Source organism: Xyrauchen texanus, chromosome 5, assembly GCF_025860055.1.
Source record: "Xyrauchen texanus isolate HMW12.3.18 chromosome 5, RBS_HiC_50CHRs, whole genome shotgun sequence".
Lineage (NCBI taxonomy): Eukaryota > Metazoa > Chordata > Actinopteri > Cypriniformes > Catostomidae > Xyrauchen > Xyrauchen texanus.
Genome location: NC_068280.1, coordinates 280842 through 298013, shown reverse-complemented (window position 1 = coordinate 298013; position 17172 = coordinate 280842). Strand labels below are relative to the sequence as shown.

At 44.0% G+C, this 17172-nt stretch overlaps 1 protein-coding gene across 1 annotated transcript; it reads left to right on the top strand.

The window, feature by feature from the left end:
- The first annotated feature begins 558 nt into the window (after positions 1-558).
- LOC127643701 (transcription factor Sp6-like) lies at positions 559-17136 on the top strand. Its single transcript, XM_052126522.1, has 2 exons — positions 559-583; positions 15914-17136. The coding sequence occupies exon 2, from the start codon at positions 15988-15990 to the stop codon at positions 16807-16809; it is 822 nt and encodes a 273-aa protein (XP_051982482.1). The 5' UTR covers positions 559-583; positions 15914-15987; the 3' UTR covers positions 16810-17136.
- Positions 17137-17172: the final 36 nt, after the last annotated feature.

Sequence of the window (17172 nt, the reverse complement as noted above, 5' to 3'; positions counted from 1 at the left end):
TGTGTCTGTCTGTGTGTATGTGTGTGTGTGTGTGTGAGTGTGTGTGTGTGTGAGTGTGAGCGTGTATTTATCACTTTGTGGGGACCAAATGTCCCCATAAGGATAGTAAAACCCGAAATTTTTGACCTTGTGGGGACATTTTGTTGGTCCCCATGAGGAAAACAGCTTATAAATCATACTAAATTATGTTTTTTGAAAATTTAAAAATGCAGAATGTTTTCTGTGAGGGTTAGGTTTAGGGGTAGGGTTAGGTTTAGGGGATAGAATATAAAGTTTGTACAGTATAAAAACCATTATGTCTATGGAAAGTCCCCATAAAACATGGAAACACAACATGTGTGTGTGTGTGTGTGTGTGTGTGAGTGTGTGTGTGAGTGTGTGTGTGTGTGTGTGAGAGTGTGTGTGTGTGTGTGTGTGTGTGTGTCTGTCTGTGTGTATGTGTGTGTGTGTGTGTGTGTGTGTGTGTGAGTGTGTGTGTGTGTGAGTATGTGTGTGTGTGAGTGTGTGTGAGGCGTGGCTCTGTCTGTCATAAACTCACGCTGTTAGTGAAGTGTGTGCTCATATCATCACAGACGCTGAGCAGGTAAAACTCTTTCTCTAATAATGCTGCATGAATGCGTTTATAAATGATCTGTATATTTGTGTGTGTGTGTGTGTGTGTGTGTGTGTGTGTGTGTGTGTGTGTGTGAGATCTGCCCACCCACAGTTCAGATTCTTTGGTTCTATATGTTAAACATTAGTTAATATATCATGAAAAAACTTTTTAATTATTTTTTACAGTATTTATTAATCTTGGGTTAGTGTTTATTTATAAACACACTATTGTTTATTATAGTTTAATCATATGCGCTCATAACCCTTTGATTCATGTTGACATAAACACATTTAAATGTAATTAATATATTAGTAAATGTACAAATAAACATTAAATTAGCCCAGATGAAATTTGCAGGCTGGATTAGGTTAGGGTTGTATGTAGAATAAACAGTTAAACGTGGAGCTGAGAGAACTACACTCTTATCATCACCAAATTAGCCAAAATATTTCATATCAAACATGCAAAGGGAGGATGTGTAGAACTTTGCTGAGAGATGTGGAAGTCTTCAGTCTGTTCTGTGTGTGTTTTCTGACCTGATGAATCAATGCTGTAAAAGTATTGTGTTTACTGATGAGAATAAATACAGTGTTCATGATTCTTTAATACTGTGAAATTGTTGGGTGTTTTAGCAGCTGATGTTTATTACACTTACATCATACTGTTATTTAGTGATATCATATTCATATTCATGATGCAGATGCTCAACACTTTAACAGTGTGTTTGTTAGTGCCAGAATGCATTTGTTTGCCTGTTTTCAGATGTGAGTTCTGGCAGACAGTTAAACCTATTTCTGCACACACACTCACACACACTCACACACACATGTTGTGTTTCCATGTTTTATGGGGACTTTCCATAGACATAATGGTTTTTATACTGTACAAACTTTATATTCTATCCCCTAAACCTAACCCTATCCCTAAACCTAACCCTCACAGAAAACTTTCTGCATTTTTACATTTTCAAAAAACATAATTTAGTATGATTTATAAGCTGTTTTCCTCATGGGGACCGACAAAATGTCCCCACAAGGTCAAACATTTCGGGTTTTACTATCCTTATGGGGACATTTGTTCCCCACAAAGTGATAAATACACGCTCACACACACTCACAAACACACACACACACACTCACACACACACTCACACACACACACTCACACTCACACTCACACACACACTCACACACACGCTCACACACACACACACACTCACACTCACACTAACACACACACACTCACACTCTCACACTAACACACACACACACACTAGAAAATCACTTCCATTATATCAAACTCAGCTGAAAGATATTTGGTTCATTAAATGAAGCTGAACTAAACAAGAGGATAAGTACATCAGAGTCTCTAGTTTGAGACGCCTCACATGCCCTCCGCTGACAGCTTCATTGAATTCTACCCGCTCAACACCAGTTTCATGTACAACAGTAAAGAGAAGACTGCAAAGAAAAACCAAAAGAAAAATACACTTTTGAGACAGAAACACAAAAAGAAAAGGTTCGAGTGGGCAAAGAAACACAGACATTGGACAACAGATAATTGGAAAAGAGTGTTACGGATCTAAACCCCATTGAGCTTTTGTGGGATCAGTTAGACTGTAAGGTGTGTGAGAAGTGCCCGACAAGACAGACACGTCTATGGCAAGTGCTACAGGAAGTGTGGGGTGAAAGGTCAAGTGCTACAGGAAGTGTGGGGTGAAAGGTCAAGTGCTACAGGAAGTGTGGGGTGAAAGGTCAAGTGCTACAGGAAGTTTGGGGTGAAAGGTTGTCTGAGTATCTGGACAAACTGACAGCTAGAATAACAAGGATCTGCAAAGCTGTCATCGCAGGATTTTTATATGAGAACTCTTTGAAGTCGTTTAAGAATTGTTTTCAAATTGTAATAGTAATTTTTCATGTTATTAATGTCCTGACTGATACATTATGATCAGTTGAACGCCACTTCGGTTAATAAAAGCACCAATATCTTTCCATAAGAGTAAAATCTGTACATTATTCCAAACTTTTGGCCATCAGTGTATATAAATAAAAATAACTAAGACTTAGTAAAAGTTTGCATTCTGTTTTGTGCTCAAGTGTCCAATTTTATTAAAAATAGTTTAATTTAATAATTTATTGCACTAGTGTGATATCCTCATGTCACTTGAGCTGCATGTCAAACATCTTGGACAAAAATAAATGCTAAATCACTTGATTTATACAGATTATTCCATACAATTAAATCTTTATTATAAAAGAGTAAATACATGAATAAAGTTATTTAGTCATTTGTTTGTAAATCGCAGGGATGTACAGTGCAACTGTTGACACATTTAAACCCATAAATTTAAAGGAACAAAGAAAAGGAACACAAGTCTGATATCATATTTCATTTTCAACACATACAGCCTGAATATTTATAGGAATAATTGTATAAAACATGGCAGGTAGTAGTGTTAAACTGAAGAACTAAATAATAAATAAGACATTTAAATTAGTGCGAATGATTTTTCAAGTAAACATTCACAGAGCATGCAGTGGCTCATTTTACCCCATTACCAGTTTTGAATCTGAATTTCCGATTATAATGTATGTTAATACTAGTTGTGTGCATTGCTTGACCGTATATACGTACAGGTGAAACTCGAAAAATTAGAATATCGTGCAAAAGTTAATTAATTTCAGTAATTCAACTTAAAGGTGAAACTAATATATTATATAGACTCATTACAAGCAAAGTAAGATATTTCAAGCCTTTATTTGATATAATTTTTATGATTATGGCTTACAGCTTATGAAAACCCCAAATTCAGAATCTCAGAAAATTAGAATATTGTGAAAAGGTTCAGTATTGTAGGCTCAAAGTGTCACACTCTAATCAGCTAAACACCTGCAAAGGGTTCCTGAGCCTTTAAATGGTCTCTCAGTCTGGTTCAGTTGAATTCACAATCATGGGGAAGACTGCTGACCTGACAGTTGTGCAGAAAACCATCATTGACACCCTCCACAAGGAGGGAAAGCCTCAAAAGGTAATTGCAAAAGAAGTTGGATGTTCTCAAAGTGCTGTATCAAAGCACATTAATAGAAAGTTAAGTGGAAGGGAAAAGTGTGGAAGAAAAAGGTGCATAAGCAGCAGGGATGACCGTAGCCTGGAGAGGATTGTCAGGAAAAGGCCATTCAAATGTGTGGGGAGCTTCACAAGGAGTGGACTGAGGCTGGAGTTACTGCATCAAGAGCCACCACACACAGACGGGTCCTGGACATGGGCTTCAAATGTCAAACGTCTTACCTGGGCTAAAGAAAAAAGAACTGGTCTGTTGCTCAGTGGTCCAAAGTCCTCTTTTCTGACGAGAGCAAATTTTGCATCTCATTTGGAAACCAAGGTCCCAGAGTCTGGAGGAAGAATGGAGAGGCACACAATCCAAGATGCTTGAAGTCCAGTGTGAAGTTTCCACAGTCTGTGTTGGTTTGGGGAGCCATGTCATTGGCTGGTGTTGGTCCACTGTGCTTTATTAAGTCCAGAGTCAACGCAGCCGTCTACCGGGACATTTTAGAGCACTTCATGCTTCCTTCAGCAGACAAGCTTTATGGAGATGCTGACTTCATTTTCCAGCAGGACTTGGCACCTGCCCACACTGCCAAAAGTACCAAAACCTGGTTCAATGACCATGGTATTACTGTGCTTGATTGGCCAGCAAACTCGCCTGACCTGAACCTCATAGAGAATCTATGGGGCATTGCCAAGAGAAAGATGAGAGACATGAGACCAAACAATGCAGAAGAGCTGAAGGCCGCTATTGAAGCATCTTGGTCTTCCATAACACCTCAGCAGTGCCACAGGCTGATAGCATCCATGCCACGCTGCATTGAGGCAGTAATTAATGCAAAGGGGCCCAAACCAAGTACTGAGTACATATGCATGATTATACTTTTCAGAGGGCCGACATTTCTGTATTTAAAATCCTTTTTTTTTATTGATTTCATGTAATATTCTAATTTTCAGAGATTCTGAATTTGGGGTTTTCATAAGCTGTAAGCCATAATCATCAAAATTATATCAAATAAAGGCTTGAAATATCTTACTTTGCTTGTAATGAGTCTATATAATATATTAGTTTCACCTTTTAAGTTGAATTACTGAAATTAATGAACTTTTGCAGGATATTCTAATTTTTCGAGTTTCACCTGTATATGATCTCTTTTAGAATACCCTTGTTCCACGCCTGTCGCTCACTTCAACGTTGTGTCGAATGAAACGACACTAGGGGACTTTCTTGAAGGCCTCAGTTACCTCTCATCTTGAGAAAAGGCCAATGAGAAATTGGCAGACAGAATTTGCATGCCCCTCCCCCGCACATACGGGTATAAAATCACACCGAGGCAGCATTTGTAGATATTCGTGTTCTCACTGCGAAAACCATGGCAACATTGCGGTCGCGGCTGTCCTTCTTAAGGAGGAACGCCACTCCATCCACCAACCCGTGTTCTTCCCAGGGGATTGAGGACGACCCGACTGGCGATGGAGGTGATTTGGGGATGGCAGCGGGCTCAGTTTTGCCGGGTAGATCCCCAACCGCCCCAGCACGCTCATTGACACGCGTCTCCCTTGGGAAGTCCCCCGTGCCCCCCAGTTGCCGTGTTTGTAGGCGTGATTGAATAGGGACCCCTAGTTTCGCTTCATTCGACACAACGTCTCATTTCCAGCAGTAATCTAGACGATTTACGGGGTGTTCAATATGTGACTCTGAGAATAGACAAAACATGACTGACAGTTGTGTTCAGAGAAACCAGCTCAAATGTTCTTCAGGTCAAGTCAAGTAAATTTTATTTTTATAGCACCTTTCACAACACACATCATTTCAAAGCAGCTTTACAGAAGATACAACTGTAATGTCTATAATGTCGATGAATCATCATTGTGTAATTTAGATAAAATATGATTCTTAATCGTGTTTAAAAATAATTAAATAATAATTGTATTAATAACCCCAGTGAGCAAACTGTAGGCGACTGTGGCAAGGAACACAAAACTCCATAAGATGTGGATTAATGGAGAAAAATAACCTTGGGAGAAACCAGACTCACTGTGGGGGCCAGTTCCCCTCGGGCTAACATCATGAATATAATGTAAATATTACTTGTGTATAGTTAAAATCACAGTTTAAAATTATTAAACTAAGTAAGGGTTAAGGGTCAGTGTTTAAACATTGATTGTGTTTGAACTGTAAGATTAATGATTAATGTCTTTGAAGTCCATCTTGATTAACGTTTGGTTACGTATGTAACCTCCGTTCCCCGAGGGAGGGAACGACACGTTATGTCTTTCCTCCGCCATGTCGCTGAACCGAGCCACTGTTGTGGCCGGACCATTTCCGGCTCCTCAGAAAAATCCTGAATGAACTCCCGTATTTGCCCCGCTTAAATACCCGTATGTCCGGGGGCGGGGTATGCAAATACTGACTGCCAACTCCCATTGGCCCTTTTCAACAAGATCAGAGGTGAATATCGGCGCTCAAGAGAGACCCTAGTGTCGCTTCTCCGACACAACGTGTCGTTCCCTCCCTCGGGGAACGGAGGTTACATACGTAACCAAACGTTCCCCTTCTGTCGCTCTCTCCACGTTGTGTCGAGCGACACTAGGGGACCCATTCCAATCTTGCCATGCGCTGAACCTTGTACGTGGATCTTGTACGTGATCACAGGCGTATCTGCCGGACCGAACTCCAGGCAAGTGTCGCTGACAGAGAACGCTTGCAGGTCCCCGACCCTCTTAATGGAGGCGAGCGCGATCAGCAGGGCTGTCTTAAGAGAGAGGGCCCTGAGTCCAACTGATTCGAGCGGCTCAAAGGGAGGTCTCTGGAGTCCTGCCAAGACTACCGAGAGATCCCAGGAGGGAACTAGGCCTGGCCGGGAGGGATTCAACCTCCGGGCGCCTCTCAGGAACCTGAGGATCAGGTCGTGCTTACCCAAAGACTTGCCGTCTACAGGATCGTGGTGGTCGGCGATAGCGGCAACATACACCTTGAGGGTGGACGGGGACAGCCTCCTGTCCAGCCTCTCCTGTAGGAACAGAAGCACTGACCTAATCGCGCATCTCTGCGGGTCTTCAGCTCGGGAAGAACACCAATCTGCGAACAAGCGCCACTTTAGGGCGTAAAGGTGCCTGGTAGAGGGGGCTCTGGCTTGGTTGATGGTATTCACAATGGTCGCCGGTAAGCCGGCTAGCTCTTCCGTGTCCCGTCCAGGGACCAGACATGGAGGTTCCAGAGGTCTGGGCGCAGGTGCCAGAGCATGCCCCGTCCCTGAGAGAGGAGGGACAGTCGTGGGCAGGCGGAAGGCGGGATCGCCGCGTCCGGTGTACCGGGACTGTTGTGATATGAAAGCACATTGCCGTGAAAACGGCATTTGCGGGCCAGGTGACCCAGAGGCAAAGGAAATAGCTCTTTTATTGAGAATGTGAGTACCAAAGCCCCCGTCAGGGGTGTGGCAAATGAAAAAACAAAGGATTCTCCTCCCGGCCCTCCACCGGGGGACGGAGCAGTCTTACCACCTCCGGAGCTAACGTCTTCGGCTCTGGGTCGGCTGTCTCAGGAACGCTTGGGAGCCTTCCGGGTCCTGGAGGGGGTTCGTGAGACGGGGGCGTGCGCCGCCTGCGGAGTGCTCGATGCTGGGGCTGAGAGCTGGGCCCGGGTTGAGGCGGAGCAGGAGCTGGTTTCCTCACAGGGGGACGCCCTCGGCGGGCAGACGGGGCAGGGCCCGTAGCGGCAGGTCTGCGGCGGGGCATGATGTGCGAAATGGCCTCCGTCTGCTTCTTCACCGCGGAGAACTGTTGGGCGAAGTCCTCGACGGTGTCACCGAAAAGGCCAATCTGGGAGACAGGTGCGTCCAGGAAGCGGTTTTGTCAGCCTCACGCATCTCGACCAGGTTGAGCCAAAGATGGCGTTCCTGGACCACTAGGGTGGCCATCGTCTGTCCGAGTGCCTGCGCTGTGGCCTTCGTCAGCTCTCAGGGCGAGGTCGGTCACTGAGCGCAGTTCCTGCAGCACATCAGGATCAGGTCCACCCCGTGCATGTTTCTGAGAGCTTTGGCCTGGTGGACTTGCAGGAGGGCCATCGCATGCTGGGCGGAGGCAGCGCGTCCAGCCGTAGTGTAGGCCTTCGCGTTAGCGAGGATGTTGTCCTACAGGGCTTGGATGGGAGTACGGGCGACCCCGCCAGGAGGTAGGGCTACCGGGGCATAGATGGTGCGCAACTGCCCTATCAACCTGGGGAATCGCGTCGTACCCGTGGCGCTCTCCGCTGTCGAGGGTGGAGAGAGTGGAGCGGGTGGCACCTAGACGAGCGGAGAGCGGGGCTCTCCACGTAGACGTCAGCTCATCATGCACCTCCGGGAAGAAAGGGACCGGGGGATGCGAGGCCGCGAATGGCGCGCTGCCCCCAGGAACCAATCATCCAACCGAGAAGGCTGTGGGGAGGATGGAGGGTTCCAGTCCAACCCCACGCTCAAGGCGGCCCGGGCAAGCATGTCGGACATCTGAGCTGTCGGCCTCAGCCTGGGCCTGCTGGCCCGAAGGCGGCAGTCTAGGGGAGTCCTCGGCATCAGACACCGCACTCTCCGATGCAGCGGCGAGCTCATCTGCTTCGGACTCGGGAGGATAGACAGCCGGGCCGTGAGGCGAGCCGCTATCGCCACGAGCGTGGACAGAGACCAGCGAGCGTGTCGGGGAACGGGAGGTTCGAGGGGGGTTACCCGGCGAAACTGCACCCGCTGCCGCCCCCAAATCGCCCCCAGCGCCAACCGCACCGTCCTTAATTCCGTGGGAAGAAGGAGCAATGCGGGGTGCAGCTGGGGTGGCTTGCTTTCTGTTGAAAGCAAGCCGCGACCGCAACGTGGTCATGGTCATGTTCTCGCAGTGAGAACACGAACCATCCACAAACGCCGCCTCGGTGTGATCGCGGACCAAACACACGAGACAGCGCCTGTGGCCGTCTGAAGCAGAGAGCACTCTACCGCATCCAGGAACGACACAGGGGTGGAAAGGCATCTTGAAAAAGACGCGTCCTTAAAAGGACGTTCAACGCCGCTGTGTTTGCTCTTTTAGAGAAAATGACTCTTTTAGTAAAAACTCTTTTAATACACAGTGTGTGTGTGTACGTGTCTGCGCTGTCGAAGCGCTCAGGGGCAAAAATGCACGCCGTGCACTGAGAAGGAGAAAGCCGCTGTTGTGCGCCGTCAAGATCCAACAGCATGCAGATCGTCAGAGGAAAACAGGAACGTTTAAGTGGCGTGTAACTCGCAGCAAACTGCAGACAGACCATCGGCTCCGAAGAAATTTTCTGAATGAACTCCCGTATTTGCCCCACTTAAATACCCGTATGTCCGGGGGCGGGGTATGAAAATACTGAGTGCCAACTCCCATTGGCCCTTTTCAATAAGATCAGAGGTGAATATCGGCGCTCAAGAGAGACCCCTAGTGTCGCTTCTCCGACACAACGTGGAGAGAGCGACAGAAGAGGAACTGCAAAAGTTCACATAGATGCAATTGTCCGTGTTAATTGGCTGATGAAGGCTTTTGTTGGCAATAGTTAGTCTATGCATTCCATTTCAAGATCGTAGTCCATCAATAGACCGAGGTGATGCAGGTTGGAGTTGGCATCATTTCATCCTCTGAAGTCCATCATAAAAGACCGAAGTGATGTTTGGCACCGGCTGCATTTAGTCATCATCATTCAGCGACATGTAGCAGTGGAGTCCAACATGAAGCAGGAATGGTGCTGGATCCAGCCGGTTCTGGTGACCTCAGGATAGGAGTCCCGAGGTTGAGACAAGGAAACAAATAAAAAGATGTAAGCGTAGATGCCATTTAATTCATTGCAGAGTTATAAATCATGATCAATGTTTCTGGTTTCTGGTTTCTGGTTCTGGCAGACTAAACTAAAGCAGCCTAATTGTGTGTTGGTGGTGGTGTAGTGGTCTAAGCACATAACTAGTAATCTGGTAATCAGAAGGATGCTGGTTTGAGCCCCACATCCACCACCATTGTGTCCTTGAGCAAGGCACTTAACTCCAGGTTGCTCCAGGGGGATTTTTCCTGTAATAAGTGCTCTGTAAGTCACTTTGGATAAAAGCGTCTGCCAAATGCATAAATGTAAATGAGGTGTATGTCTTAAATGAGTCTTTAGTCTAGACTTAAACTGAGAGAGTGTGTCTGCATCTCGAACAGTGTTTGGGAGACTATTCCATAGTTTAGGAGCCAAATATGAAAAGGATCTACCTCCTTTTGTGGATTTTGATATTCTAGGAACTATTAACAGGCCAGAATTTTGCGATCTTAATGAACGTGTTGGAATATAGCGTGACAGAAGATCACTTCAGTACTGCGAAGACCATTCAAAGCTTTGTACGTAGTTAACAGAATTTTAAAATCAATACGGAATTTAACGGGTAGCCAATGTAACGATGATAAAATGGGGCTAATATGATCATATTCCTTGGTTCTCGTCAGCACTCTGGCTGCTGCATTTTGAACCAATTGAAGTTTATTTATTGATCTTGCTGGACATCCTCCCAGTAATGCATTACAATAATCTAGTCTTGAGGTCATGAACGCATGAATTAGTTTTTCGGCATCAGCAACAGAGAGCATATGCCTTCATTTAGCAATATTTCTGAGGTGGAAGAATGCTGTGCAACAAACATTTGTAATTTGATTTTCAAAGGACAGATTGGTATCAAATATAACACCTAAGTTCTTCACTGTTGAAGATGATGTAACAGTACATCCATCTAGAGTCAAATTATATTTTAGCGGCTTATTTTTAGAGTTTTTTAGACCAATAATTAGAACCTCTGTTTTGTCAGAATTGAGTAGAAGGAAATTTCTGGCCATCCAGTCTTTTATTTCATTGATACACTCTGCTAATTTTGAGAATTGTGAAATCTCATCAGGTTTTGAAGAAATATAAAGTTGTGTATCGTCGGCATAGCAGTGGAAACTTATTCCACGATTCCTGATAATATCTCCCAGGGGAAGCATATACATGGAGAAAAGCAGAGGCCCTAAAACTGATCCCTGTGGCACTCCATATTTTACTTTTGTTTGGTTTGACAATTCCTCATTTATATAGACAAAGTGGTAGCAGTCTGCTAAATATGACCTAAACCATGCTAATGCAACTCCACAAATTCCAACATAATTCTCCAGCCTATTCAAGAGAATGTCGTGATCTATCGTGTCGAATGCAGCACTAAGATCTAAAAGCACTAGAAGAGAAATGCAGCCGCGATCAGATGATAAGAGCAAGTCATTTGTAACTCTAAGTGCAGTCTCTGTACTGTGATGAGGCCTAAATCCTAATTTAAATTCTTCATATATACTATTTCTCTGTAGAAATGAACATATTTGGGAGGATACTACCTTTTCTAGTATTTTTGACATAAACGGGAGATTTGAAATCAGTCTATAATTAGCAAGTTCTCTACGATCAAGTTGTGGCTTCTTAATAAGCGGTTTGATAACTGCCATTTTAAAGTTTCTTGGGACATGTCCTAAGCATAGCGAGGAGTTAATGATATTAAGAAGAGGTTCTGATATTACAGGAGATACCTCTTTTAAGAGCTTAGTTGGTATAGGATCTAACAAACAAGTTGTGGCTTTTGATGTTTCGATAAGTTTTGTTAGCTCTTCATGACCTATGATAGCGAAGGATTGGAGTTGCACATGAGGAAAATTATTAGACACAGGTTGCAAATCCTTTGCAGTCAGTTACAGCCTGAAGTCTGGAACGCATAGACATCACCAGACAATGGGTTTCATCCCTGGTGATGCTTTGCCAGGCCTCTACTGCAACTGTCTTCAGCTCCTGCTTGTTCTTGGGGCATTTTCCCTTCAGTTTTGTCTTCAGCAAGTGAAATGCATGCTCAATTGGATTCAGGTCAGGTGATTGACTTGGCCATTGCATAACATTCCACTTCTTTCCCTTAAAAAACTCTTTGGTTGTTTTCGCAGTATGCTTCGGGTCATTGTCCATCTGTACTGTGAAGTGCCGTCCAATGAGTTCTGAAGCATTTGGCTGAATATGAGCAGATAATATTGCCCGAAACACTTCAGAATGCATCCTGCTGCTTTTGTCAGCAGTCACATCATCAATAAATACAAGAGAACTAGTTCCATTGGCAGCCATACATGCCCACGCCATGACACTACCACCACCATGCTTCACTGATGAGGTGGTATGCTTTAGATCATGAGCAGTTCCTTTCCTTCTCCATACTCTTCTCTTCCCATCACTCTGGTACAAGTTGATCTTTGTCTCATCTGTCCATAGGATGTTGTTCCAGAACTGTGAAGGCTTTTTTAGATGTTTTTTGGCAAACTCTAATCTGGCCTTCCTGTTTTTGAGGCTCACCAATGGTTTACATCTTGTGGTGAACCCTCTGTATTCACTCTGGTGAAGTCTTCTCTTGATGGTTGACTTTGACACACATACACCTCCTGGAGAGTGTTCTTGATCTGGCCAACTGTTGTGAAAGGTGTTTTCTTCACCAGGGAAATAATTCTTTGGTCATCCACCACAGTTGTTTTCCGTGGTCTTCTGGGTCTTTTGGTGTTGCTGAGCTCACCGGTGCGTTCTTTCTTTTTAAGAATGTTCCAAACAGTTGATTTGGCCACACCTAATGTTTTTGTTATCTCTCTGATGGGTTTGTTTTGATTTTTCAGCCTACTGATGGCTTGCTTCACTGATAGTGACAGCTCTTTGGATCTCATATTGAGAGACACTTGAAATGAACTCTGGACCTTTTATCTGCTCCTTGTAAATGGGATAATGAGGGAATAACACACACCTGGCCATGGAACAGCTGAGCAGCCAATTGTCCCATTACTTTTGGTCCCATAAAAAATGGGAGGCACATATACAAACTGTTGTAATTCCTACACCGTTCACCTGATTTGGATGTAAATACCCTCAAATTAAAGCTGAAAGTCTGCGGTTAAAGTACATCTTGTTCGTTTCATTTCAAATCCATTGTGGTGGTGTATACAGCCAAAAAGATTAGAACTGTGTCAATGTCCCAACATTTATGGACCTGACTGTATGTGAATGTTGAAGTCACCAACAATTAAGGCTCTATCTACAGTAACTACAAGATCTGATAAAAAATTAGCAAATTCACTAAGGAAATCAGAATAAGGCCCGGGTGATCTATACACTGTAGCAAGGGTAAAGGACGACAGAGATTTTTTATTTACATTTGACGGTGTCACCTTAAGCATTATTAGTTCAAAAGACTTACATTTATATCCTGTCCTCTGAGTAACACCAAAAACTTCACTGTAAATTGTAGCAACACCTCCTCCTCGACCCTTCAGACGAGGCTCATGTTTATAACAATATTATGGGGGGAGTAGATTAATTTAAACTAATATATTAATCCGGTTTAAGCCAGGTTTCAGTCAAACAGAGCGCATCCAATCTATGATCTGTAATCATTTCATTGACAATTAGTGCTTTGGTAGAAAGAGATCTAATGTTTAGTAGCCCTATTTTTATATGATGTGTGTTCAAGTTTGACCTTAATAAAAAAAAATTCGAAATGATTTAGTGAGGGTATTGTGTTTGGTAGTTCGAGGAACAGACACAGTCTCTATGAGATATCTAGTTGATACAGTCTCTATGTGTTGTAGTTTATGTGACCTGTGTGACGTCTCAAGACAGCTAACAGACGTTCGGATTAACCAGTTTGTCTGCTTCCTGACCTGGGCCCCAGTTAGTCAATTACAATCATTATTAAGACTATGAGCCAAATTACTAGAGAGGAGAGCGGCACCTTCCCTGGAGGGATGGAGTCCGTCTCTCTTTAGCAGGTCAGGTCTACCTCAAAAACTCTTCCAATTGTCTATAAATCCTATTTTATTCTGCAGACACCACTCAGACATCCAGCCATTCAGTGACACTAATCTACTATAAACCTCGTCACCACGACGAGCAGGGAGGGAACCAGAGCATATTACAGTGTCTGACATCGTTTTTGCAAATTCGCACACCTCTTTAACATTATCTTTAGTGATCTCTGACTGGCGAAGCCGGACATCGTTAGTGCCGACATGAATAACAATTTTAGAAAATCTACGTTTAGCATTAGCCAGCACTTGTAAATTTGATTTGATGTCAGACGCTCTGGCCCCCGAAATGCAATTAACAATAGTGGTTGGAGTCTCTATTTCTACGTTCCTTACAATAGAATCACCGATAACAAGGGCTCTTTCAACATGATTCTCAGTGGGTGTATCACTGAGTGGGGAGAATTGATTGGAAACCCTAACAGGAACGAGTATGCCGCCGAGACGTCACCCAAATGCGCTGCTGCAGGGGCTCTATAGCCGGAACCAAAGTGTGTGTGTTGCTCTCTGTACTACTTGCATCTGAAACAGTATCTACCGGCTTCTCTTTCTCACTGACCTCTAATAGCATTCGGATGCGAGTCTCTAACTCATTAACCTTCTCCGTCAGCCTGACTAATTCCTTACATTTATCACAAGTGAATCCCTCACTGCTGACGGAGGAGGCTATTTTAAACATGTGACATGCAATGCAGGAACTAATGACAGGTAACTTATAGTAATGTATCCGATCTGCTCATTTGAACAAATGTATGTCTGTCCACCTGAATAGAACTCACTGTATCTTGTCAACAGGACTTGGTTTTTTGGATAGACTTATAAACACCTGTGTACCAAACCAAAAGCATCGTTAGGTGCTTTTTCAGGTTTCCTGAAATGTAGAACATTTGCAGACAGCTTCGTAAATGCCCAGATTGTTTCTTCAGACAGTATTTTTAAACATTTCTTCCTTCTCGTGCTGATTTGCAACACTATGATTACTACGAGTCTCCAGGGACACGTTAAGGGACTCCGGGGCCCCGAGGCTATTACATCAGTGTCTCCTGCTGAATGCATTTATATACGCATCCTCCTGTGAACGTTGACGGTGTGCAATAGGATGGTGGATGTGGTGACTGTTCAGTATCAGTTAATGTTGGCCCTCAAGTGATTCGCTAGTTAGTTCCTCAACAATGCATTGTACTGCTGTGTTTAAGCAGTGAACTACAGCGTTGGACAGGAAATCCATAATGTTGATTACCACAAACATTCATTTCGACACATTCCTTCCTTTCCTTAAAAAAAGCACTTACAATGGAAGTTAATGGGGTCAATTTTTGGAGAGTTTAAAAGTAGAAATGTGAAGCTTATAAGTTTATAAAAACACTTACATTAATTCTTCTGCATTATTTGAGCTGTAAAGTCGTTATGGGTTTACAGTGTTACATCATCATGGCAACAAAGTTGTAAAATTGTCTCTTATCTCTTATGTTTCCACAGATGTGGTCAGTAAGTGATTTAACGACAGTAAAATCATGTTTACACACATATTGTTTATGTCTTGTGTCTATACTTTTGAAACAGTGAATATTTTAATGTTGACAGATTAAACTGCCATTGTAAGTGTCTCACTGGAACACACATTTGTGCTTTTATTAAAGAAAAGAGTCGATTGAGTTAAACTTGAATTGAACATAGAATATTCTTTTAAGTCCAAAGTAAAGTTTAGTTTTTACACAAAAGCGTATAGCATTGTATAGCGTATGCATACAGTCGAACGCTCATCCTTTCAAATTATACTCAATTTGACTGTGTGCACATAAATAGGTGATTAATGCAAACACACAATGACAGCTATGAGATACTGGACTATTTCAATTCAAGAGATAAGATCCATAAAGATGTCTTTATAGTCTTTCAGACTGCACTTACACAAATGCAGGTATTTCCGGACCTCCGGTGTTAAAATCGTATTTTTGGAGTTCTTCATGAAATGAACGACGCAAAAGTGAGTGTCGCTGCCTTGTGGACACACTCATTACTGCAGAATGTGCATAACAGAGAACATGCAGTTAGAAAACAGAGCAGACGTGTAGTGCTAACATATCCTGCTGACAGTGTAAAATACTAAACATACTTTGTGCTTTACACTCTGTGATCTGTCCTGTGACACGGGTTCGACTCAACTTTCATCAGATGCAGAGAAAACAGAGAGACACTATTTTATAATCCACATTTGGCTTAAAAACATGTTCATATATCTGAGTGTGTGTGTGTGTGTGTGTGTGTGTGTGTGTGTGTGTGAATGTGAGTGTGAGTGTGTGTGTGTGAGTGTGTGTGTGTGAGTGAGTGTGTGTGTGTGTGTGTGTGTGTGTGTGTGTGTGTGAGTGTGAGTGGTTTGCTGACTGTAATGTTTTTATGTTTGTTTTGCTTCCACAGGTTCAGTCAGTGATATTAGATCCCGATGACAGTCATGTGGTGATACAGTCATTCTCTGCTTGTACACACATACCATGGCCCACCCGTATGATCCCTGGTTACGCGCTGGACCACCACAGGAGGAGATGGGTGTGTCCGGATGGTGGGATGTGCACACTGGAGCTGCAGGCAGTTGGATGGACCAGCAAGGGGCGGAGCAGGGTGGGTCCATGAGCTCTTACGGCCCCGACCCTCAGATGTGCTGCCTGCCTGCCTCTAGCTCTGCGCACGCCGCCTTGCACTACCCGCCCGAGGGCTTTAAGATGGAGCCCCTGATGCAGGACCTGCTGCCGCAAGCGTCGCCATCATACTTGTCAGAGGAGCAACAGGATACCGTGAGCACAGCCGCACGATCCAAATCCCAACGTCGCACAGGTAGCCGTACTCCAAGTCAGGCATCATGTCGCTGTCCCAACTGCCTGAGTGCCGAATCTCTGGGAACTGACGGCAAACGCAAGCACCTTCACAACTGCCACATCCCCGGCTGCGGAAAAGCCTACGTGAAGACGTCGCACCTCAAAGCTCACCTGCGCTGGCACAGCGGCGACCGACCTTTCGTCTGCAACTGGCTGTTCTGCGGGAAACGCTTTACCCGCTCGGATGAGCTGCAGCGCCACCTGCAGACGCACACCGGTGCCAAACGCTTCGGCTGCAGCTCGTGTCCGCGGGTGTTCCTACGAGCAGACCACCTCGCTAAACACGCACGCGTACACGAGTCATCGGGCCAAGCTGCTGGAGAGACTTGCACGGTGACGCCGGTACCTGCGACAGGAAGTGGCGCCAGCAGCACGTCACTGCTCAGAGTGAAGACAGAATCAGAAAATGAGGAAGACGACACAGTGACGCTGAACAGCTAACTGCTAGCAAATGCTCATTACCACCGAATCATAAGGCCAATAAACAAACGCCTCCCGAGAACAGAAGAATAAACGAGAGATTGTTATGAATTCACATCTGTCGTGAAAACAACACGTGTGATCGGTATCCAACACATGCTTTTATAATAATATTTAAAACTGTATATTTGGTGTTTTATATTCGCTGTTGTTTAATTTAAAGATAATGTGTTTCGCGGTGTATTGTGTCATTGTAATCTGTAGAATTGTAAGGAGTATAATTGCAAATAATGTTTCATATTCTGTATGTCTTGTGATACTGCGATAAGAACTCTAATAATAAACAGACTGATCATCATGTTCTCATTCATTACACTGATTTAT